Genomic DNA, 15659 nt, shown 5'->3' with positions numbered 1-15659 from the left:
TTGGAAGTTAATACTGCATTCCAGTGAACCAAGCCATTGGTGTCCTGTGCAATTGTGGGTGTAGAATTCTGCTGTCTACAGGATTCAAGTGTAACCATTTGTTAACTGTATTGAAGGTGTGTCCTTTATGAAGAAAGTGTTCCAAATTAAAAAAAGCTGCTGAAGTGTGTGCGCTTCTTTGGTCTTTCTACTCTGCCTTCTGCCACAGGCCTCCCCCGCAGTAACCATGCCACGGACCAAGGGCAGGAGAAGTCTCCCAGAATAACCCCAGGGAGCTTTCTGAAGGAAGTAGCAATTCCCACGCTACTGAGCTAGCTGTAAGTAAGTATTACACTATCACATACCTGATATAAAATACCTGCTGCACAGTCTCCTTCCCAGGAGAAAAGCAAAAAATCACAGCATGTAAGGAGTCTTATCAAAAGTATTTTATTTTGCAGTCCATCTTTACAAAATAATAAGTAAAAGGCATATTGTTCAACATACAAATGTTAAATATACAAGGGCAAATACCAGGGAAAATTAAAGCTCGTCCAGCCTTTCGGTGTAGGTTCCTCATCGTGGACATGTTAGAAGTTCACATGGCTTCTGATGTCATTGATCTGTTTTACCATTTCCCTTATGTGTTCTCCCCTTCAAGAAAAATAAATCCAAGTCAAAAGGCTGCAAGTCATTTTTGCTCAAAACTAATCAGGAAGGAAAAGACTTCACATGGTAGAGGCAGAGAATGGACGCATTGTTGCAAATCATTTTGTTAATTATAGGCTGGATACAGACTGCCACAAGATCCTTGGGCAAAAAGCAGACTTAAACTTAACTCTGCTTTAATAGTGGCAGAAGATGGCCAGTGCTGCTGTCACGAGCTGGTGCATTTTATGCTTCAGACCATCTCAACAAGCTCCAGCTGGTGCATCAGTCAGCCCCTCACGCAGCATAGAGGTTACATTATACCCTGAGCACTTGGATGGCATTGCTTATATAAGTGCCAGGGCTGGAATTCTACAGAAGGATCCAAGCTTTAACTTACTCTTCTTTCAGGACAGTTTGGATACACTTGCTCTGGTAGGCACTGAGGGTGATGCTGGGTTTTCGGGGGCTGGTACCCTTTTCCATCTTTTTCTGCTGGTATTCCTTTTTCATTTTAACCTAAAAGTCATGTACAAAAAGATGACCCCAGTCAGTGTTGGTACTGCCTGACAAAGTGAAAGCATGTTATAGTTACAAACTGGTGTGTCCTACTGCAATGGATTGATTCTCTTTGGGTTGAAAGTCTGCTTGCTTTTGCACTCTTCCTCCCACAAAGAGAAGAAAATGTTACTTCTAGGATGGAGGAAGGTGTGTAGGCTTGCTTTCTTAGGGTTTATACTGGGTTGCAGAGGTTCTGTCTATATTACTAACAAGGATCAGAAGTTATTTTAGTATGTTGTTGCCAATTTAACAGAAGTACAAATTTGCTCTATTGGAAGGACTGTATGCTATCAGCACTATCCTTAGGTGCGAGAGAGGTGTTCTCAACAACCTACCAGCTAGATAATTCGTTCTCTCACCTGTCTGATAGCATTGCTCAGGTGCTGCAGCTGGTCATGTATTGTCTGCAGTTCCTTCTTCATATCTTTTTCACTGTCTGATAGAACAGGAAGCTGAGAGTGGAAACTCCGAAGTACTTTCTTCATCCTTTTGATGTACCAAGCAAGAAATGTTGCTGAATTAACTTACCTATTGGACCAGTTACGCTAAGACACCAACAGTCTTGCACTTCTGTCACTCTTCCTAAGTCTCAGGGGCTCAAGACTTCACTTTCCTCTTTCAGCTAGTCTCACATGGCATTTCTAAACAGCAGGCTGATTCAGTCTGGACCTGAAGTAGTACTGAAAAATCACCACTGAGCCCCAACAAAGAGAATTTCAGAAGCCCAGTCTTCAAACAAACCAGTGTGGCACTTTCTGCCCACTCTGTTCTACCACACTTGCAAACTTCTATTTAATAGCAAGTGGTCTGTGATGAATCAGAGCATAGTTTGCACTCACCTGTTCATAATATCTTCTTGCTTCTCTTTGGCTTCCTCATACTTGTCCGCCAAGCGCTCAGCCATTTCCCGCAAACTTTTCCTTTATGCAAGTGAGAAATGTTTATTTACTTTAGATCTACATGCAAGGCAAGTCTGTCTGTGGAAACAGGACAAGGAGCCTGAAAACCCAAGCTGGAGCAGGGAGTGAACCTACATGCTTAATTACAGCTGGAAATGCATTCACTTCTCACTTGTTTCACACAGGACCCTGTATAAAGTACCTTTCGCACAAAGCTGCATCATTCCTCACGTTTGACGTGATAAAAGCAGACAGATTACACTCACCTTTCCTCTCGACAGTAATTAAGATCTTCCAGTTGTTTCTTTTTCTGTCCCCACAGCAGCTTCACTCTTAAAATAAACACACACATAAAATCAAACCACCCACAACAGCAATCCAGTTGAATTGGGATTTACGCCACAGAGAAAATATGACAGAAGTGATTAATGCTCCTGGTGGTACGAAGAACTAAAGATACTGAAAAATGGGCAGTGGTGAGAACGCTTCCATTTTGTCCTAACTTTATAATATAAATAACTATAATTTGAAGAAGAGAGACTTAATGCAATTTTCCTTTGTTGGGATAATTACCGAGGTCAAAGGATGTGCTGCCATCCACAAGCACAGGCAGACTGACAACAGCAGAAGAGAAGTATTTTACGCGTGTGTTTACTTTTTTTCTTTGCCCTATAAGCCACTGTAGAGATCAAGTATTACACTCACCCCTGCTTTCCCTGGTAACGCAATTTTCAGTTCTGGTATTCCATTAGTCTTACCTGGGTACATTTTACTCATTTACAACAGTTAGTCCAGCAGAGGAGGTCAAGTGCTCAGTACTTAACAGAGACATTGTACAGTACATATTTGTGAGGGTTTTGTATTACCTTTGCTGAATTTCCTCTTTTGCCAGATCTTGTTTCAGTATGTATTCCTCTCTGAACACTTGTGTGGCTCTGCTAAGAAGCTGAAGGCATTCTTCAGGCGGAGGAGCAGCATCTTTATCAGCAGACCTTAAGAATGAGAGGTTTTTGCAGTCTTACTCCAACATGTTCCTTTGAAAGGCTAAACAACTTACAGTAGTTATCATAAGGGTTCTGGGGGGCTCAGTTATGGGAGTGAGAGACTGTAATTAAATCCCTTTGCTATAAATCATTTTTCTGGTATGAGGAAATCCCAAGGTATCTTAACATATTCAAAACCAAATGGGACAAGGGCTGAGCAACCTCATCAGCTGAGGTCAGCCCTGCTTTGAGCAGGGGACTGGAGCAAGACAATTCCCCCTTGCCCCCGACCTACATCCCCCCCACCTACATCATTACTTGATTGGATGCCATCCCTGTATGGACAGAGAGGCGCAAGTCAGCTGCAGGAGCTGTGCCCCCATTATTGCTATGTTCAAGCTGATGAACACCCACTATTCCTGAGAGTCTTCCCTCTCCAGGTCCCCTAGGAAAACATATTTACTTACTTCAGAAGGAAGGGATTGGCAGAGCTGCGCTGCAGGATGCTTCGGATGTGCTTCTCAAATGAATGCTGTGACTCAGCCAGGATACGAAGAGGGGAAACAGCAACATCTTTGTCTTCTCTGGTACACAGCAGGGGAGGGGATGCAGGGTGGACTGTACTTCTACCAAAGAAAGAACATCAAATTGGAGAACACAGTTTAAACCAGAAACATTTAAACTATGTCAGAGTTTAAAATGGTAGTTAAAGTGAGGAACTCATCCACTGTGGAATTAATGTATTGCAGGAGTAAGTCAGAAGCGTTCTAAGGAAATATTTCAATTATATGGTAAATCCAGCTCTAGACAAGGTTGGTGGAGTGCACATCCCCACATCTTTGTTTGGCCACAGCTGAAACCAGCAAGAATCATAAATATCCTTTTACTTAAAGAGAAGAAAGTTCCATAACAAGGCAAGCAAGTGCTTGAACAGCAGAATGACCTCCTTTTCAAAGCAGCCTCCTAGGTCACTGTCCACCTTGACAGGCTCAAGAAGTGGGCCCATGCTAAACCTCAGGAAGTTCCACAAGGCCAAGTGCAAGGTCCTGCATGTGGGTCAGGGCAATCCCAAGCACAAATACAGGCTAGGTGGAGAATGGATTGAGAGCAGCCCTGAGGAGAAGGACTTGGGGGGGGGGGTTGATTGATGAGAAGCTCAACATGACCAGGCAATGTGCAGCTGCAGCCCAGAAAGCCAACCGTATCCTGGGCTGCATCAAGAGAAGCGTGACCAGCAGGTTGAGGGAGGTGATTCTGCCCCTCTACTCTGCTCTCATGAGACCCCCACCTGGAGTCCTGCATCCAGCTCTGGGCCCCCAACATAAGAAGGACATGGATCTGTTGGAGTGAGTCCAGAGGAGGGCCACGAAGATGATCAGAGGGCTGGAGCACCTCTCCTATGAAGACAGGCTGAGAGAGTTGGGGTGGTTCAGCCTGGAGAAGAGAAGGATCCAGGGAGACCTTATCGCAGCCTTCCAGTACCTAAAGGGGGCCTATAAGAAAGCCAGAGAGGGACTTTTTCCAAGGGTATGTAGTGACAGGACAAGGGGCAATGGCTTTAAACTGAAAGAGGGTAGATTTAGATTGGGTGTAAGGAAGAAGTTCTTTACTGTGAGGGTGGTGAGGCACTGGAACAGGTTGCCCAGAGAGGTTGTGGGTGCCCCAGCCCTGGAAGTGTTCAAGGCCAGGTTGGATGGGGCTTTGAGCACCCTGGTCTAGTGGAAGGGGGGGGGGTTGGAACAGGATGATCTTTAAGGTCCCTTCCAACCCAAACCATTCTGTGATGCTATGTAATTTCAGATAATAAGGTTTAAAAGAGCTGTAAGAAAAACCTATTTATGAACACTGCAGAAATAGTTTAAAAAAAAAAAAAAGTAAGGTCTGTAAGAGAACCTGACGTTAGTACTAGCTCTGCTGAAGGTACCTGTCCTACATTAAACAGTGTTCTCGGCAATAAATAAACTGAAAATAGTGCCCTCCGCTCAATGTGTTCACTTAATTGTGCAAATGCAAATCTACCACACTAGGCTGTATCTTTCCCACCACCTTCAAACAAAGTAAAGTTGCTTTGGAAATGCATACTAGAATCCCACTACTTTAAAGCACTTGAAGAACCTACTTTTCTTTTTTCCCCTTTCATGCAAACATAACCTTGGTGCCCATTAAGAATCTCTGTACTACTGTCTGTAAACAAGTTTTTGATTTGTAGATTCTTCATTATAAAAATGAAGAAAAAACCCTAACAATACTGTCAAGAACCTTTTGATGCAACTCTTGTCCTAATACTCATTAAAAGTGATATAGATTAACTATATCCCCTACAAACACCTTAGTAGTAAATAACTACTATAGTAATACTTAAGTGCTCAGCCAGGGAGCGTTCAGAAGGCAAACTTCATTGTGTGTCATAAGAGGTGCAGAAGTCTGGGGTGAAAGGATCAAAGGAATGATTAAAAAAAAAAATCTTGAGATCCTTTTCATGCAACAGTCACAGATTTCAAACCAATTAAGAACCACGTACAAGAGAGGCCTTGTAATACACTCATAGGTGTTTGTGATGCAGATCATTGTGGGCCCCAGGATGTCAGAAACGATCCAAAATCCTCTAATCGGCGCAGGTTGCCTGAAAGGAAGAAAACACAAGAATTACCTGGTCAAAAGAGTTCTTTGTTCCTGCAGTTGTGCAAGTTCATTCTTTTGGAAAAGCTCTAGCTATAGCAATTGGCCTACACCAGACACCTCTCCCTAAGCTAAGAACCACTCCCCAGAATGAGTCCTGCAAAATCGTTATCCTCATACCACACAATCTGACTGGCAGTCAACTGTACCAGGACAAACTCATCCAGCCAGAGAGAGGGAGCACTTGTACAACTTCACTGTGAAACAGAAGCAAAAACCTGCTGTGACCCAGGAAACATTACCCACTTTTAGTGCAAGGCACAGACCTCCTCAGGAGAGAACACAGGTGCTCCCATGTACCACCTTTTTGGTCCAAATGCCCTCTCCCCAGGTAACTACTAACACCATTGGAGGGTCACCATCAGTGCTGACTTAGGGAGCCCTTTAGATTAATGACTTAACACCTATTAATAAACATTTTTTCTGTATTTTCATAGTGTTTAATCCATAGCAGTCTATCAATATGATTAGGCCTTATAAAAGTGAGAAAAAAAAAGCAGATAAAGATATATTACATGGCCCAGCAAATGATGCCTCTTAATCCTGACCAAGCTCAAAAATTCAGATGTTCTTTCGAGGCATTGTTTGATCCTTAAAAAGCAGATGAAAGCAACATGTCAGCATTCAAGACTCTTAGCCAAATCAAGCCTCAGTGTCATCCAGGGTTAAGTAAATGGAAGTGACAACTTTTGCTGGTTTGATAGATCATTTTCAGACAGTAACACAGGAATTTAAGCTTACTTCCCTAACTGCATTAAGAATCCTGATGCACAAATTGCTTATTTGTATTATTTGAATTCTTTTGAGCTGACTTCATTATTTTTAACAGCAAGAATACAGCAAAAGAGGGTAAATCATAAATATTTTCCATAGCAACTCGCTGATTTGGAAGCAATAGACAGGGTTTGGTTTTTACCTGCACGGCAATGGTTTTGTACAAAGAATATGTTCAACAAAGCACTTCTGTTCTGCTCCCAACTCTTGTAAACTGTCTTTGTCTTCTTCATCTACAAAGAGATTTGTCAGAATGCATCAGATGCACTTTGCAGGGTAAGGGATTCTCGGCATTACCCACATCCACCAGCTTGTCACTAGAAAATTGTACGTGTTCAGATACTACTCTCTTCCCTCTACACCCAATAGAGTCTCGCCACTCACCTGAACCAAGGAATTTGTGCAGTTTATTGATCCATGTCAACCCCACACTATGGACACCAGCTTCATGTGTGCAGTGGTATCTAGAGGGACATTTCGGATCTGAAATTTAAACAGCAAATGTAGGAGAAGGCACTGAACTGAGCAAAACTCATCCTTCAAACCTGCATTGTTGAACATGCGTATCAACTTACTGTCCAGTCAGCATTAACATCTTGTTGCAAGTTCTAACTCGTCCCCATTCAAAAATTGAGCTAGCTGCGTTAGCCACCTTGTTAGAGTTCTGCATAACATAAAATTACGCTTGAAATACCTGATGAATTGTTTTGAGCTATTCGTATCACATGACATCTGTATCAATCCACTAGATTTTAAAAGGAAGATCAGTTAAAGCCAGCAGACCAGCATTCTGACAAGCTTCTTGTTCAGAAAGACCCAAACACTTTGTCCTACCTGACCTCCTGCCCCACAATTACAGTGGATAGTCTAATAAGCAGATACCAATTCCTCCCTCAGGATTACCATCCCCACAGCACTTGCTTACATACTTAGGTCATCACAGGTGCAACAACTTCTACTTTATAATCCACAGCTGAAAGAATTTAGTATTATGTGACCATATGCAATCTGCCCTTGGTTAAACACCAAAGCACCTCCAGGCTTGCTTCTTCCACAGCTCTCTTGAAGACATCAGGCAAATCCTTATTCTAATACCACTGTTTATTTGACACCAATGATAATTCGTAAATAGCTTGATCCTAAATGCATGAAATAAGGCAAGTAAAGGCCAACAACCTGAACGACAACCCTACCTCGATGCAGTTTGATTGGGCAAGAGAAATCAGACTCCAAAGGCTCTTCTTCATCTCCTGATGCCAGTTTCAGTGCAAGTTCCAGCTCAACACATTCAAACACATACAGGGAAGGAATTAGATCAGATCTTGGGTCCCATGACTTTTCTGACTGTAAAGAGCATTGAATTCTTCTGTGAGATGTCATTTAAATAGAAATGCCAACATAAACAGCATCAAGAGAGTTACAGGCAAGAGCATTAACTGCCAGGGAAAGTAGTTCAAGTCCCTTTTTTTTTCTTTTTACTTAAAAAAAATTTATCTCAGAAACAGGGTTTCTTCTTAGAAGATCCTCTTTAAAATAGTTCATAGTAAGTTTGCTCAAAAACTGATCCGCCATCAGGATACACAGAATTGACACTTAAAATAAAAGCATCAGAGAATCACAGGGACTGGCTGGAATAGGAGGAAGACCCACTACCTCATTATAAAAGAATGCAGGTTTGGCACTTGGCATTCACGTCCAGGCATCCTGCCATCTTGCAGCCAGGAACTTTGGCTAGAATAGAAAAAAAAAACCAAACCAACAAGAAAGGGTACCTGCTCGTCATCCTCTTCTCCATCCAGTACCACACAGTGATAAAGCATTCCCGACTCAGTGGCAATCACCAGGATGTTTGGAACACAGGGCAGGCAAAGGACAGCACAGGCATCATAGCCATAGTTATCTTCTGCAGCAGGGTGCATGGGCAGAGGGCCAAGCAGCTTGCCAAGATTTCCAGTGCTGCAATAAAGAAGGTATGTTCACAACACAAGGTGTGGAAGGAGAGTTCCCCATGGTTGCCTGTGGGAGTTTGCTGCAAAATAACTATAAAATAAGGATGATCTTTAAAAAAAAGCAAACAACCCAATGGTTTGGAGTTCTGTCTGACTTCTGTTAGATAGCAGCAACCCAGACTTCTGCAGATTAAGAGTCTGAACTACACCTGCTCAGTGGAGATCTCAGAGAAGAAACTGGAGCTCAGTAGTAATGTTTTATGCTTTGAAAGCAATCAAGCTACATTTCAACAGATTCAAGCGGAAACATTTTCATACAAGAACACAAAGTACGCGTGGAAAGCTCAAGTTAATTACCTTTATCACTTAATTGGCTTCTCGCTTGATAAAGCACTTTACAAGCAGTATTTTGTGGCATGGCATTTCTCTAGGTAGAAGGACTAAGCCCATTTCATTGCCTACAGACAGGATCTGCTCAGTGCTGCATCATTTCTCATGCAAAGGCAAACAGTGCTGTTTCTAACCCAAATACCACACGTTTTAATATTCAGTTAGACTAGATCTAACCTGTAAGTTTTCCACCATCACCTCAGTTTTCTGAAGTAATCTTTTCTTGTATTGTGTTTATATTCTTGATTTCTCATTATGGAACATGCCTGCAAACCTTCTATGATCTTAAAGTATTTCTTTTCCTAAGATGCCACTGGCTCATTCAGCCTCATCCAAAGCTAAGGATGTCTGTGCTGTGAACTGAACGCCCCAAAATACACCTTAACAGCCTCAGACCCACCAATCTTTTAACAGTCCAGTGTCTTCATTTCAGATTTCTGATGGTAAATAACGGACAGTGGATTCTCAGCAGTGGAAACTGCACCCTTAATGTCTAGATGAAAAAGGATAACACACTATTCTTGGATTTCAGTCTAATAGCACTGCCACAAAGAGATAAAACAGGCTGCAATAAAACTCAGCCCAGCATCCATTACAGAGAGTCCCAGCCAAACTGAGAGATGGTTCTCCAACCCTAACATTGTACAAACATACAAGCACCCCATGAAACCTGAGGATGAATGTGATCCTACCTCTGCAGCAGGCTGATATACGTGAGGAATGTCTCTCCGTTTTCATACAAAATGTAAAGCGGATAGGCCAACACTTCTTCACTCCCTCGCTGTCCAAGTATGTTCTTTGGGACCGGCACTAGCGGGCCAAAGTCAAACGCCACCGCGGTCTCTCCGAGCGATGCCGTATAGGCTCTCCTGGGGACGAGTCAGAAAAAGACCTGAAGTCAGCTGCAATTGTGAGAACGCAAGTATTTAACCAGGTCCATCGGTACGTGCTGACAAATTACTGCTAAACACCTGTCCATCAGTTCTTTGACCTATGCTGTTTTCAGCAGCAAAAGCATGCAAGTAACATCCTTCTTATGGTACCTCATTTCTGCAATACATCCACCAGCCAGCGCAGTTTCACAGGATAAAAGAGGAGGGCATACTGGTATTTCCTGTGTAGTGCAACAGTTTGTGACTTGACTAGTAGAGACCCTCAAGTATTTCCTTTCCAACTAGGCTAAGAGGGAAATAAAAAGATCATCTGTTTTCTGCATTCCTCACTCAAAAAGCCCTTCTTAACCCCATCTTGAAGACAAATGACTACTCTGACAAACTGTGACTGTACAGTTTGTTACCGCTTTCTTTTAGAAGGATGGGGAAAAAAGGGAAAAAAAAAAAAAAGTGCAGTTACTATGCTAGGAGGAAGTCCTAGCACTGAAGAAGTCCATGAAAAATATCACATCAGATTTTCAGGTAGATTTATCACTTATTCATTAAAAACACAACAGAAAATACAGAGCTTATTCTGTCAAAAGCATTTAAAAACACAAGAAGCCACACAAACCCTTTTTTGATTGTAAGAGTCTCCTCATCAGTGTCTGAAAGAGCAATCACTTTGACAGGTGTCTGAGGTACCTTGAGACTGTAAAACCTAGAGGAAAGAGACAGCAGCAAAGTTCATTCAGCTGGCAGCGTTGCACGTGTCCCTGCTGATGCAGGAACATCAGCTGGTATCAGTCTTAAAATTTCTCCCATCCTATTTTTTATTGGTAATCCTGCTAAGAATGGCAGGACACGAACATCTAGCAAAAAATTAGACTGACTTTGACAAAAGAAATACTAGATAATCAACTACAAACAGGTTTTACCTTATAGTGTTATCTGAAGTCAAGAGCACAATATGGGGCTCTAATGTCTCACAGGGATACCAGGCAGCATGCTTTAAAGTCAGAGATGTTGAGCTTGTGAAGAACCTTTCCGCAATGGGAATAGTGCTAAAATACAGAGCAGAAATGTGCACTGTTGTTATAAGAAACACAGAATTTAATTCTAAGGGGAAGTGGGGGCAAGAGGAGCTAGAAACCAAATTAAAAGGTTTCAAAGCCATTAGCTGTATTATTCTTACAGTTAGAGGGGCAGCTTTAACTTGAAACGCTTTGTTATTTCCATCTGGACATGTGTGCTTTTCGCTACCACAGCTAAAAGACCCCAGGAAGGCTAGAGCACCTCGCTCCTCAGCTTGTGCAACAAGCTTAGAAGGTCATTTATTTGGGTCCCTTGACAATCAGCAAGTCCCTAAGCCAACAAAATAACTTCATTTGCGATTGTCCCCCTACAACCCCGATACAACCAACGCCTTCCATATCTGTTTGGCCCCCAGAAGAGGACTGGCTGCGGAGGAACGGCGGCAGGACAGGGATGCTGTTAACCGCCTGAGGTCTCACCCACCTACAGTTCACCGTGGATTTCCCACCTTCAAACTCCGAATTCTTCCCCCAGCGTTTAGGCAGCTCCAGCACCATGAGCCCCTTCGTACCGATGAGCGCCACATGATGCTGCGTGGGGCTTAGCAGCGTCTGATAAACCTCAAAAAGGGGTGGGTTTATGCAGAGAAGGGTCTGAAAGTACAAGTATTACCGTTAAGCACAAGCCACGGAAAGTGCTCACAGAAGCGTGGCACATCTTTATTGCGGGCGGTGAATTATACAACGGCTACGAGCTGCAGAGCGGGGCGCGAACTCGCTTCCACCCACGGCCGAGCACGAAGCCGAAGGGGTCCACTGAGGTAACGACCCACCGAGAGCGGGCTGGAGGGGGTGACCACCCGCCCCGGAGCCTTCGGCGACCGGCCCCCCTCAGCCCCGCGCCCGTCACGACGCCCCCCCCCAGCGGTCCCCTCATACGGCCCGCCGGCCCCTCACGGCTCCCCCGCCTCAGCGCCGGGCCCCACCTGGTAACGGCCGAGCCCCGCGGGGTCGGGCCCGCCGAGGCGTCGGAGGCCGATGGTGTGGAGGGCGCTGCGCTCGCCGTCCCAGAGGAAGAGGTCGCCGTCGAGGCCGAAGAGGAGGTTGCGGATGAGGGGCGGCCGGGCGGCGGGGGCGGGGGCGCGCTCGCGGAGGCGGCTCAGCACCGCGTGCTGCGGCAGGGCCGCGCGCCACTGCTCCGCCGGGCCCCACTCGGCCGCCATCGCCGACGACGCCGACGCGCAAACCGCCGGCGCGACCGCGGCGTCACCGGCCGCGCCGCCAATCGGCGGAGCCGCCGCCCCACCCCTCCGGTGCCGGGACTACATTTCCCGGCGTGCCCCGCGGCAGAGGCGCGCTGCGGCTGCCGGGCGGACCGACCATGGAGTCGCCGCTCCGGCGACACCGGGCTCGCTACAAGGGCCCGGCCGCGCCGCCCTGGAAGGAGACCTACCGCCGCGTGAGTCGGGACGCCGGGGGGGGGGGGGCTCTGCCCGCTGCTTTGGCACCGGTTCGCCGCCTCGCCCCGGGCCGGCCGGGCTCGGTCCCGCCCGGGCGGGTGAGCCGAGCCGGGCCCCTTCCCAAATCCTCCTCGTGAGGGTCCAGCGCTGCCGTCGCGGGCTGGCGGAGGCCAACCCCCGGTGGGAGCTGTCACCCCGCTCCCGCGCAACCCCGTCCGGGATGCGACCGGTCCTCGGGCCCCATTCCTCGCCGCTAACGGGCTCCGTGCGGTCCGCTCCCTCCCAGCGCTGCATGGAGAGGCTGAGGAGCAGCCGGGCGAAGCTGCTGGACCGGTACCGCCAGGCCGGGGAGAGAGTGTGCGGGCCGGCCACGGGCACGCTGCTGGTGCGGGAGGTGATGGAGCAGGAGTGGCAGACGCTGCAGGCCGCGCAGGAGGGCCAGCCACCCCGCCGGGGAGCGGAGGCCCTGGCCCAGGTCAGTACGAGCTCCCTCGGGCCGATGGGGTCTCCAGCACCCTTGCGTCAACGCGCTACCTAACCGCCGGCGTTCCGAACGCGTCTCTCTGCAGCTGTTAACCATGGTCTTTCGCTGGGTGGAGTTGGCAAAACTCGGGGCGACTGGGTTTCCTGCTCCCGCAGCTCATGTGGGGCGTCGTGCTGTGAAAGCGCTTGCCTTTGGGCCCGTGAGTGGGGAACTTCCTTGCTTCCTTCACAAACTGCCTGTGAGTCACAGCAGAGGGTGGGTTCCTCATCTCTGGTTTTTAAAGCCAGTCTGTCACTTGCTGCTCCTGAGAATGGGAATAAAAGTTCAGTGGTTTGAAAAGCAAATTCTTGGACGGGCTGTGTTCAGACTCATTCTGGCTGGCTTTGCACAGGTGATTATACCATAGATTCCTTTACACGGCACGTGGTTTTGCAAGTGCAGAGATTTACCAGATAGAAGAATAAGCAGAGTGAATTTGTGTTGCAGTGACAGTTCAGTCAGGTGCTGGAAGTTAACTGAGAAAGTAGTGAGAATGGGGGAATCACTGACTGATGCACCTTTCAGATGCTAGAGGACCCCGATGAGCTAGCAGTACTGGAGGAGATCCAACAAGAATTGATCTTGCAAGGTAATGTCTCTACACGCTTTCTGACTCCTGTTTGATTTGTAATATTCCTGACTTTCTAGTAATCCATACTAGCTGAGGCTGCACTCCTTGGTTCTTGTAGACCACGTGATAGAGGGGAAGAGCCTCCTTAGGAATCTCTGTAGCCTCTCTAATGCATGAAGACGCTTTTTGACAGTTTTAAAAGTGGCATTTTAATGTCTGTGAGAAGCTAATAAGAGAGAAGACCAGAGAAACAGCACTGAGGTGTTTGGGAGCTGTAGGAACCTGTATAAATCATTTCAGAATGTTTCTAAATTGTTGGTTGGAAAGCAGAAAGTCACCCCCTTGAGACTGGCTAAAGATTGAGCCATAGGAAAAACTGGATTAGCAGGAATGATTTCCTAAAGTGTAGAAATCTGATCCAAAGAAAGAAAAGTTCTTAGAAACTAGTGGCTGCCCCAGCCTCCACCTACCCAGCAGCTTCACGTGTGCTGCTTTGTCTTCAGTTCATAACGGATGCCTGAAGGTATTTTGCTGTGTTATTGCAGAACAGCTGGTTATAGAAGAGTATGAGCGAAGCCTGCAGTTTGATGAAGAATGTCTCAACGCAATGCTCGATGGCTTGGATGCTAGCAACAGGGTCATCTGCCCGGTGTGTAGAAAGTAAGAAAGCCCTTGGCATTGGAATGAGGTTCTCCACTCCCCTACTGCAGTTTGCACTTAGAAACAGGCCAAAACAGTGGGCAAAGAGAAGCCGCTGTTAATTTCAGCAAAATAAAAAAAAACCTGATCTCCTAAACCTTAGCAGGTTTTTTTGCTAAAATCTACCTTTGTTCTGGTTGTTGTGATGATGCTCATTGTATGCTCTTTCTAGGAATAACCTGACTGTGAGGAATCACTTAGTTTTTTGCCAGTGTGGATTATACATCAGCACGCAGGTAAGCTGCACTGTGAGTTAACATGTTAAATGCGACATCTGAAGTCTGCTGCTGCAAAGAGGCAGTTTTAAGCTACAGACAGCAATTTAAGTGTAAGATTTCTTTTAACCCAATTTTTTTTTCTCAGGATATGACAGAAGGGAAGCTTCGGTCACTTCTAGAAAGCACTGTAACAGAGCACAGTCACAGGTGCTTGCACAACCCAGAGTTCACAGTTACCAGTGGAATGGAGGAGGAAGCCAGTCTCCTCATGAGCTGTCCGGTGAGTCTAAATGTCAGGTTCCTGGAAAGGATCTCTGCTTGGATCCACTTCTCAATTACATGGGCAGAAATCACAAGCCCATTCATCCCATGGGTTTGTGTTGGCCGTTTTTCCACAAACTTCCTTGGAAATGATTTTACTTTTGACCACCAGTAACCATAAAAAGAAGAGCCAAATTACACAACTTACTTACCTTAACTGCTGGGTTAGGGAACATTTCAAGGACCTGCCACGTTTAGTGCCTTATCTTTCTCACACCTTAGCCAACAACTTCCAAGTCTTGTGTGGAGCATCTGTTCAGGTAAGTGGTTTGTGAAGAAAAGTTCCAAAAACTACTTCAGTTTAAGCCTCCTCGAAAGGCTCACCCATACCTCTTAGAAAACTCATACCATCCCTTTGGCTTGAGCTAGAGCTAGCAAGTTCTTAGCTTTGCTGCTTACGTAAAATTACTGAGGACAGTGCTAGGAGCAGAGCTTTCAAATAGTTCTGAACATTAATAATATATTTTATACATTGCTATAGCTTCTCTGTTCAACTTACCTTTTGTAAAGGTCTGTGACTCCTGGGCGATTCTCCTTTAAGTTGATTCAGCTGCTTCTTTTTTACCGGAAGGACTTCAAGACTAAACATCCACCCAGAGCTGCTAGTACTTTCATGTATATATGTGTAACTAACTAACTGCTGTGTCAAAAAGATACTTGAAAAGGCAGTAGTACTGCCTTGACCTGCACTTTTAATGGCACAATATATGTTTTGAAATAAATATACTTCATTTATTTCAGCCTTAGTGTTGTCTTTAACAATGCATCAGTGATCTCACATTGGACTTTAGTTTTGGTTTCTGTTTAAACTTAGTATGACCTTCAGGCAACAACTGGAGACACTGGCTTGAGTAGAAGACCACAGCTGCTGCCCTGCACCAGTGCCTTTGACATCAGCAGCCACAGCCTTTCAGTCATTCTGATGGAACTAAAGTGCTCCAGCCTTTCCACAGTATTTTGCTAAAATACCTACATTAATAGTAAAATAATAGGTTATGGCAGCACATCCCTTTTTAAAACGGCTCCTCAAACACAATGTTTAAGACCCTGAATTCTATTCCCTAACATGTAGGCAGACAGCCAAGACCTCTAGAATGAG

At 45.6% G+C, this 15659-nt stretch overlaps 2 protein-coding genes across 2 annotated transcripts; one reads left to right on the top strand and one right to left on the bottom strand.

The window, feature by feature from the left end:
- Positions 1-410: 410 nt before the first annotated feature.
- NUP88 (nucleoporin 88) lies at positions 411-12009 on the bottom strand. The gene is made up of 17 exons (XM_075032501.1): positions 11755-12009; positions 11253-11422; positions 10673-10798; positions 10369-10455; positions 9555-9731; positions 8296-8479; positions 7717-7867; positions 6908-7006; positions 6666-6756; positions 5592-5693; positions 3538-3696; positions 2954-3079; positions 2354-2419; positions 2028-2108; positions 1548-1674; positions 1028-1146; positions 411-633 (listed from the first exon to the last, which is right to left on the bottom strand). The coding sequence occupies exons 1-17, from the start codon at positions 11989-11991 to the stop codon at positions 570-572; spliced, it is 2166 nt and encodes a 721-aa protein (XP_074888602.1). The 5' UTR covers positions 11992-12009; the 3' UTR covers positions 411-569.
- A 105-nt stretch (positions 12010-12114) lies between these two features.
- On the top strand, positions 12115-15295 carry RPAIN (RPA interacting protein). Its single transcript, XM_075032499.1, has 7 exons — positions 12115-12227; positions 12515-12703; positions 13277-13340; positions 13868-13982; positions 14194-14257; positions 14385-14519; positions 15071-15295. The coding sequence occupies exons 1-7, from the start codon at positions 12150-12152 to the stop codon at positions 15098-15100; spliced, it is 675 nt and encodes a 224-aa protein (XP_074888600.1). The 5' UTR covers positions 12115-12149; the 3' UTR covers positions 15101-15295.
- The last annotated feature ends 364 nt before the right edge of the window (positions 15296-15659 follow it).

This window comes from Buteo buteo, chromosome 7 (genome assembly GCF_964188355.1).
Source record: "Buteo buteo chromosome 7, bButBut1.hap1.1, whole genome shotgun sequence".
NCBI lineage: Eukaryota > Metazoa > Chordata > Aves > Accipitriformes > Accipitridae > Buteo > Buteo buteo.
This window is presented reverse-complemented; position numbering and strand designations above follow the sequence as displayed.

What these genes read in the sequence shown, in the direction of transcription:
- RPAIN (XM_075032499.1), top strand. Translation starts at nt 12,150, where the DNA reads ATGGAGTCGCCGCTCCGGCGACACCGGGCTCGCTACAAGGGCCCGGCC. An exon ending in GGAAGGAGACCTACCGCCGC is followed by an intron (nt 12,228 to 12,514) that starts GTGAGTCGGGAC and finishes GCTCCCTCCCAG; the next exon opens with CGCTGCATGGAGAGGCTGAG. An exon ending in GTCTCCTCATGAGCTGTCCG is followed by an intron (nt 14,520 to 15,070) that starts GTGAGTCTAAAT and finishes CCTTTTGTAAAG; the next exon opens with GTCTGTGACTCCTGGGCGAT.
- NUP88 (XM_075032501.1), bottom strand. Translation starts at nt 11,991, where the DNA reads ATGGCGGCCGAGTGGGGCCCGGCGGAGCAGTGGCGCGCGGCCCTGCCG. An exon ending in GAGAAGAGGATGACGAGCAG is followed by an intron (nt 7,868 to 8,295) that starts GTACCCTTTCTT and finishes TGCTCTTTACAG; the next exon opens with TCAGAAAAGTCATGGGACCC. An exon ending in TGAGCAATGCTATCAGACAG is followed by an intron (nt 1,147 to 1,547) that starts GTGAGAGAACGA and finishes CATGACTTTTAG; the next exon opens with GTTAAAATGAAAAAGGAATA.